This window comes from Ovis aries, chromosome 18 (genome assembly GCF_016772045.2).
Source record: "Ovis aries strain OAR_USU_Benz2616 breed Rambouillet chromosome 18, ARS-UI_Ramb_v3.0, whole genome shotgun sequence".
Classification (NCBI taxonomy): domain Eukaryota; kingdom Metazoa; phylum Chordata; class Mammalia; order Artiodactyla; family Bovidae; genus Ovis; species Ovis aries.
This window is the reverse complement of record NC_056071.1, coordinates 15,222,418-15,230,964: the sequence shown is the minus strand read 5'-3', so window position 1 is coordinate 15,230,964 and position 8,547 is coordinate 15,222,418. Positions and strand designations below refer to the sequence as shown.

Below are 8,547 nucleotides of genomic sequence, written 5' to 3'. Positions count from 1 at the left end.
AAGGAAATGGCGACCTGAGCCAGTATTCTTGCCTGGAAAATTCCATGAAAAGAGGAGCCTGTCGGGCTACAGTCCATGGGATTGCAGAGAGCTGGACGTAACCGAGTGACTGAGCAAGCATGCATTCAGTGACTCATTTTGCTTATTCGGCAAATCCCCACTGAGCCCCTACTGTGTGCCAGTCTCCACACTCAATCCTGGGGATGCAGAACTGAACGCCATGGCTGGGGTGGCTGCTTTGTAATCTGATTATTGGGAGCAGACTTCTGCCTTTCAGCTGCTAGGTTTCAGTGCTGTTTCCATCATCAAGGCTGCCTCACTGACTGAGATGGCACCGGCCCTCACATCCACAATTCAGTGGGAAGCGGAAGGAAGGGCAATAGGCGGAGGGGCCGCACTTCCCAGCTGAGGCAGCCTTTCTTGGACCTGCTGTCATGGATGCCCCTTCTGCTTGCTTCCACAAGTATATAATGGACTTCCCTTTGTTTCAGGGGAGGCTAGGAAATGCCACCTTTACCTGGGAACATTGCCACCTGTCCTCCAAATAGAAGATCTTGGCACTAAGGGAGAAAAAGAGAAAGGAGAGGTGGGCGATGCTTCTTAAGACTTAGCATATGTCAGAATCACCTGGGGGCAGGGGCGGCGGCTAAAACTCACACTGCTGGGCCCCGCCCCATCTGGGGTGGGGTCTGAGAATCTGCATTTTTAACCAACTCCCAGGTGGTGTGGATGGCCTCAGTCCTTGGATAGTATTTTGAGCAGCATCGACAATCTGCCAATTTGATTTGTTGGAGAAGTTCTGTTGTACCGATCATTTAAAAGTTGTCCAAATCAGATTCCGGAAGAAACAAGAGCGCGGCGTGAACATGGGGAAGCAAAAGAAAACACGGAAGTATGCGACCATGAAGCGAATGCTTAGTCTCAGAGATCAGAGGCTTAAAGAAAAGGATAGATTAAAACCAAAAAAGAAAGAAAAGAAAGATCCTAGTGCACTCAAGGAAAGAGAAGTCCCCCAACACCCTTCCTGCTTATTTTTCCAATATAACACACAGCTGGGCCCACCTTACCACATCCTGGTCGATACCAACTTTATCAACTTTTCCATTAAGGCCAAACTGGACTTAGTGCAGTCAATGATGGACTGTCTGTATGCCAAGTGTATCCCTTGTATAACTGACTGTGTAATGGCTGAAATTGAGAAATTGGGGCAGAAGTATAGAGTGGCTTTAAGGATTGCCAAGGATCCAAGATTTGAACGATTACCGTGTACACACAAAGGAACCTATGCAGATGACTGCTTAGTACAAAGAGTAACTCAGCACAAGTGTTACATTGTGGCCACAGTTGATCGGGACCTTAAACGAAGAATCCGGAAGATCCCTGGAGTTCCCATCATGTACATTTCTAACCATAGGTACAACATTGAGCGGATGCCAGATGATTACGGAGCCCCTCGGTTCTAATGAAAAGAGAAAATTTCTCCACCTTCCTTTGACCCGTTTTCTCTTTTGCAAGTTCATTAAACATGTTATAGTGTGAATTACTATTGCACTCACCACTTGCTCTATAATGAGCTGAGTATAGTTAAATATATTCACTTTTCAATGTTGTTTTTAAAATTAAAAAAAAAAAAAAAGTTGTCCAAATCAGAAAGAAACTCACAAAACTAGAAGCCATGAAAAGACGATTACCATAGTCCTCAAGTTTAGGGACAATCAACTGGGGGCAGTGCATTAGTAACTGATGGGTGTCCATGAAGCTATGGCTAGATATGAACTTGATCAGCGACAGTCAATCTGAACTTGGCACAGAAATATCTCTAGAAAAAGGCAAAGAGATTTCTTTTGAAAAGAGAAAGACTGATATGAGGAATTCCTCCACTTAGACCTCATCCAACAGGTGTTTGCAGAATGGTTACGTGTGTCCCACGCTCTACAAGGCCCCCACCTCTAAGTGATTGTCCCCATGTTCAAAGTCTGGGCTTTTGCGGGTAGCTGAGTCATGCTTCGGCACAGCCCTAAGAACTGTGTGGAAATAAATCACATGAAGCCTTTGCATTTGAGGCAAGCTTAAAACACATTTTATTTAATTTGCAGAAGCATGGTGGGGAGATTTATATGCATAGCTTTTGTGACAGCAGTGAAGTTTCTGAAAAGATTGATGATGAGCTGAAACAAATTCTAGAGCTATCCACAAAAGTTAATGGAGAAGTAAATGGTGCTTTATCGTTGTTAATTACAGGATGAACAGGGGATGTGCTCAGCAGGTCGGTAGTAACACACTCCAGGAGGTTCGAGCCATGAGCTGGGCAGTGAGGACTCTTCACCATGTCCCCTGAAAGGACATGCTTGGCTATCCATTCACTTCTGGCCCCGCTGGCTACAAATGTCTTTGAATTTCAGGGACCATAAATATGTACTCCTCTGGGAATTACAGTTCTTTCAGGAGATACCCCCCACACCACATTTGGTCATTTGGCTAGATAGGGAGGTCTGTTTAATTCCATGACTGTCCCTCAGGAAAGCAGGCTATTCGAAACCAGCTATCCTGTCCACCTGTCACCTACACTCAATCATGTCTGACTCGGCGACTCCAGGGACTGCAGCACATCAGGCTTCCCTGTCCTTCACTTTCTCCTGGAGTCTGCTCAAATTCATGTCCGTTGAGTTGGTGATGCCATCCAACCATCTATCTCATTCTCTGTCACCCTCTTCTCCTCCCACCTTCAGTCATTCCCAGCATCCAGGTCTTTTCCAGTGACTTGGCTCTTTGCATCAGGTAGACAAAGTATTGGAGCTTCAGCTTCAGTATCAGTCCTTCCGATGAATATTACACCTACGATATATAATCTCAGCAATACAGATTTCTCTAAATCTGAATCAGAGTGTGTGAATTCAATAGGATACATGCAAAAGGCCAACAAAAATAGCCTTTCAGGAAAGTTTGACTTTGAACTATCTCACAAAGGACAACTTAAAAAAACCTTTTTGTTTGTTATTGGGGTGCAGCTGATTAGCAATACTGTGATAGTTTCAGGTGAACAGCAAATGACTCAGATATACACATATGTGTGTCCATTCTTCCCCAAACTCCCCTCCCTTCCAAGCTGCCACATAGCACATCAATGACCCTTATTTACAAAAGTGTTTCTTCCAAAGAATCACAGAGCTAATTCTTTCAACCTCAAAAGTATTTGGAAGTGGCAAAACTCTACTTCTTTAAAATTTATTTTGTGGTAATAGCTTTCTTTCCGATTTGGAGTTGGTCTGGATGAATCAAGAAAACTCAACTTTAACAAATATTGTTAAAATATAACAACTTTAACAAATAGCTATTGCTAATAGCTAATTTGCCCATATTCTTGCTAATGATTTTTAATAAGGATACCATCAGAAACCTGCATTCTACATACTTTACGGTTGAAATATCAAACCATAAGCTGAAGATTTTGGATCAGAATATAAATGGTATGTTGCTGAGATGTATGTTAGAATATGTGGTGTAACAAGTGAGGCAGGAAAAGACCATTACATTGGCAGTCTTGAAGAGACAAATATATAACCAATAGGTTTAACTGATGATTTTGAAAGGTAGCTCAACCTCTAAAAATTAAATTTTGGAGAAGTAAGATGGAAGTATTTGTGACATATATACATAAAAATATCCATATGTACATTAAAAATATCCCTCCACAATGTAGGGGCTTCCGTGATGGATCAGTGGTCAAGAATTCACCTGCAATGCAGGAGGCCCAGGAGATGTGTGTTTGATCCCTGATGAGGAATCCCTTAAGGAGGAAATGGCAACCAACTCCAGTATTCTTGCTTAGAAAATCCCATAGACAGAGGAGCCTGGCAGGTTGCAGTTCATGGAGTCACAGAGAGTCAGACACACACATGTACATAATGTATAGACAGGAAAACTATTATTGTTTAAGGCACATGCCATGAATTAGTCAGTTTTGATTCAGGCTATTTTTACTTTATGTGATAAAATCTAAAGGCTATTTTAAAGTTTAAAAGTGTGAAATATTTATCAACTGGTGAGACGCGGACTTGTCAATCCTGCTACATTTCAGTTCAGTTCAGTTCAGTCGCTCAGTCGTGTCCGACTCTTTGAGACCCCATGAATCGCAGCACGCCAGGCCTCCCTGTCCATCACCAACTCCCGGAGTTCACTCAGACTCATGTCCATTGAGTCGGTGATGCCATCCAGCCACCTCATCCTCTGTCGTCTCCTTCTCCTCCTGCCCCCAATCCCTCCCAGCATCAGAGTCTCTTCCAATGAGTCAACTCTTCGCATGAGGTAGCCAAAGTACTGGAATTTCAGCTTTAGCATCAGTCCTTCCAGTGAACACCCAAGACTGATCTCCTTTAGGATGGACTGGATGGATCTCCTTGCAGTCCAAGGGACTCTCAAGGGTCTTTTCCAACACCACAGTTCAAAAGCATCAATTCTTCAGTGCTCAGCCTTCTTCACAGTCCAAATCTCACATCCATACACAACCACAGGAAAAACCATAGCCTTGACTAGATGGGCCTTAGTCGGCAAAGTAATGTCTCTGCTTTTGAATATACTATCTAGGTTGGTCATAACTTTTCTTCCAAGGAGTAGGCGTCGTTTAATTTCATGGCTGCAGTCACCATCTGCAGTGATTTTGGAGCCCCCCAAAAATAAAGTCTGACACTATTTCCACTGTTTCCCCATCTATTCCCATGAAATGATGGGACCGGATGCCATGATCTTCGTTTTCTGAATGTTGAGCTTTAAGCCAACGTTTTCACTCTCCTCTTTCACTTTCATCAAGAGGCTTTTTAGTTCCTCTTCACTTTCTGCCATAAGGGTGGTGTCATCTGCATATCTCAGGTTATTGATGTTTCTCCCGGCAATCTTGATTCCAGCTTGTGCTTCTTCCAGTCCAGCGTTTCTCATGATGTACTCTGCATAGAAGTTAAATAAGCAGGGTGACAATATACAGCCTTGACGTACTCCTTTTCCTATTTGGAACCAGACTGTTGTTCCATGTCCAGTTCTAACTGTTGCTTCCTGACCTGCATATAGATTTCTCAAGAGGCAGGTCAGGTGGTTTGGTATTCCCATCTCTTTCAGAATTTTCCACAGTTTATTGTGATCCACACATTTCATATAGGCCAGACTTAAAAATAGCTGGTTTGTGCATTTCCATTTGGTCCCAGATTTTTGGTCAGTGTGAATCCTGAAGACCCCCAACCCTAACAGTCTAAATTATTACTTCTTGTTCTTGATGTGATAGGTATGTACATAAAGCAGGTTGAGTTTTTAGGAAAAGAAGTTCAAGTTTTTTGCTCCATCTTCTCTTACTGACTTATGCTTCAGAACCTTTAAAAAAAAATTCTGGAGTAGTAGGTTACATTTAGAAAGTCCCAACAAAGCCTCTGGGCTGCAATAAGCAATGCTGGGGGACTAAGAGGTTTTATTCCCTCTGGTGGGAGGGGAGCTAGAGAGGGGCCATTTTGGGGGGAAGGTCACAGGATCCAGACGTGTGACTCTTCACGATCTTCCTTGAATGTTTGACCAGTAGTTTTGAATGTGTTTTATAGTCACTACTATGAACATGGCTATCCCAGTCCTTTGACTGGGTGGGGCACTTCTAACTTTTCAAATGTGAGCAGTTGAGTAGTTACGTCCATCATGGTTCTTGGTTGGGTGTCTGGAACAAAGCTGATAGGGACGATCTCGCCAAGTATCCAGTGTAGCCCTGCACAGTGCTCTCAGATTTGTAAAGAACGCGTTGTAGATACAGAAGGAATTTATAGAAAGGCGTATACAAGAAAGCAATATTACTGCATACAACAATACGGACACAGACATAGAAAGCAGTATTATTGCTGTTGATGAAATGTGCTGAAACACAGCCCACGGAAGAAGGAGCTCTTCCTTCGGAAGCCTGCCATCTCTCTTTGGAAGCAGCTTCATGCAGAGATTACGAAGAGTGGGTTTGCTTTACAGTTGCGTGTGACCGGCCACAAGGAGGACACAGGGCCACAAGCTGTGAGCCAAGAAGAGGAATTCTGCACGTGACAGGCAGAGAGACTCATTATCCGCTTTACAGTGACTTGACAGCTGGCTGGATAAAGCTTTGCTGTGTGTGCATTTAGAGCTGTCTGGAGAAGTCTGTAAATAATACCATACATCGTGAATGCACCTACTGAATGATTAAAGCGAGGCTGAGGCTGTGAAATGACCAGAGTCAGTTTTGTTTCCTCTTCACATTGTTCATGCTCTAGTTCCTTCTCCCTTTAAGTGCTTTTCCATCTGACTGTCTCTGGAAAGTGGAATTGCTCCGATGACCTAAGCTTTTTTGTTCTTTAGTGTGTTAATGTAGTAGAAAGATTTGGTTTGGTGAATACAGTAAACTATTAATACCTCGCGATCCTAATATTAGCAAACACGTATGGAAAGCTTTCTACATGACATGAGGTATGATATATCTCCTTATAAAAAACTAAAGGTCTAAATGTTATTTTCTTCCTTTTAGAGATGGGGAGAGCTTCCCAGGTGGTGGCGGTAAAGAATCTGCCTGCCAATGCCGGGGACCCAGGAGGGGCGTGTTCGATCCCTGAGTTGGGAAGATCCCCTGCAGTAGGAAACGGCAACCCACTCCAGTATTCTTGCCTGAAATATTCCATGGACAGAGGAGCCTGGAGGGCTACAGTCCATGGGGTCGCAGAGTCGGACACAACTGAGCACACTCACAAAGTATACTTTTTGCTATTTGCACAGGACACTAGAGGGCAGTAACTACCTTGAAGATGTATGACATTTATACTCAGGGTGGTTAGCTTTCGGTCCTGGTCTCTGTCAAGCGGAATGTGACAGCTTTTGTAAAACGACAAACATTTCCCTCTATTCTTTAGGATGCATGTGAAAGTGGAGATGATTCCAGAATAATTTCTCAAGGGATCAGAGTGTTCTTCAATCATTTAATATGCTCAGGTCTGAAACAGAAGGACTTACTTGTTGGGGGCAACTGTCTAGATTCAGATTGAGCAAACATTTATTAAACATTCATGCGGAATGAGGAGAGAGGATGAGATGATTGGATGACGTCCTCGACTCAATGAACATAGGCTTGAGCAAACTCTGGGAGATAGTGAAGGACAGGGGGGCCTGGCGTGCTGCAGTCCGTGGGGTTGCAGAGAGTAATTGAACATCACAACTTAGTAACTAAACAACAACAACATGTGGAGACACTTGGCAACATCCTAGCAGATGACTAGCGTTGTTGTTTACTCGCTAAGCCATATTCGACTCTTTATGACCCCATTAACTGTAGCCTACCAGGCTCCTCTGTCCATGGGATTCTCCAGGCAAGAATACTGGACTGGGTTGCCATTTCCAGAGGATCTTCCTGACCCAGGGATCAAACCCAGGTCTCCTGCATTGCCTTCTTTGCCTTCTGAGTCACCAGGGAAGCCCGTATTTATAATGTATCCGTTCAAAAGTTGAGCTCTTCCACATATGGGAGCATTAAAGATGGAGAAGGCAATGGCACCCCACTCCAGTACTCTTGCCTGGAAAATCCCATGGACGGAGGAGCCTGGTGGGCTGCAGTCTATGCGGTCGCTAAGAGTCGGACACGACTGAGCGACTTCACTTTCACTTTTCACTTTCATGCATTGGAGAAGGAAATGGCAACTCACTCCAATGTTCTTGCCTGGAGACTCCCAGGGACGGGGGAGCCTGGTGGGCTGCCGTCTATGGGGTCGCACAGAGTCTGACACGACTGAAGCGACTTAGCAGCAGCAGCAGTGGTAAAGAACCCGCCTGCCAATGCTGGAGACGTTAGAGACGTGGGTTTGACCCCTGGGTTGGGAAGATCCCCTGGAGGAGAGCATGGTAACCCACTCCAGTATTCTTGCCTGGAGAATCTCACGGACAGAGGAGACTGGTGGGCTCAGCCATAGCGTTGCACAGAGTTGAACATGACTGAAGTGACTTAGCATGCATGCATGTATGGGAGGCGGCTCCTGACATTAACCATGTTTAAGCACATGCAGCCAGCATCCCAGCAGAGTTCGTGGGAGCAAGTCTCTTCAGCATATCTGATCCACATAAAGGCAGTCGGATACACTCAGAGAAACTCCCTTTGGGGGCCTAGAGTTTCTTGGCTCCACTCTTAACTTGTGTGATCTAGGGAAGGGCTGGGAGGTCTTGGCTTGGTTTCTTAGCTCCAGCTTCATCATCTTTAAAATAGAAGAGGTGGACCAATGCTTGTAAGGTCCCTCCAAGTTCTGATTTCCTGCAGTGAGAACCAAAGCGAAACACGGAACTAGAACCTTCTGCATGTGAATCTGGGTAGGATGCAAAGAAGAGGCTGCATGCAAGGTTTGATAAACTTCGCTTGGAGACACTTGACAGGATGTGCTCTGCTTATTCCCCCCACGGCTGGCTTCTTCTAAAGGAAAAAGCAGTGGGTGATCTGTAAACATTATGTGGAGGGAAATCTGGACTCGGGGATAATTTACAGGAAAAAGAAAAAGGAAGTAGTCATAGTGAAAATGGAGT

The 8,547-nt window shown here is 44.4% G+C and overlaps 1 protein-coding gene across 1 annotated transcript; it reads left to right on the top strand.

Moving 5' to 3' along the window:
• The first annotated feature begins 834 nt into the window (after window positions 1-834).
• LOC121817073 (rRNA-processing protein FCF1 homolog) lies at window positions 835-1,540 on the top strand. The gene has a single exon (XM_042235063.2). It carries the CDS (start codon window positions 867-869, stop codon window positions 1,461-1,463), a length of 597 nt encoding a protein of 198 aa, XP_042090997.1. The 5' UTR covers window positions 835-866; the 3' UTR covers window positions 1,464-1,540.
• The last annotated feature ends 7,007 nt before the right edge of the window (window positions 1,541-8,547 follow it).

Excerpts from the sequence above, each read along its gene's own strand:
- LOC121817073 (XM_042235063.2), top strand. The coding sequence starts at position 867 with ATGGGGAAGCAAAAGAAAACACGGAAGTATGCGACCATGAAGCGAATG.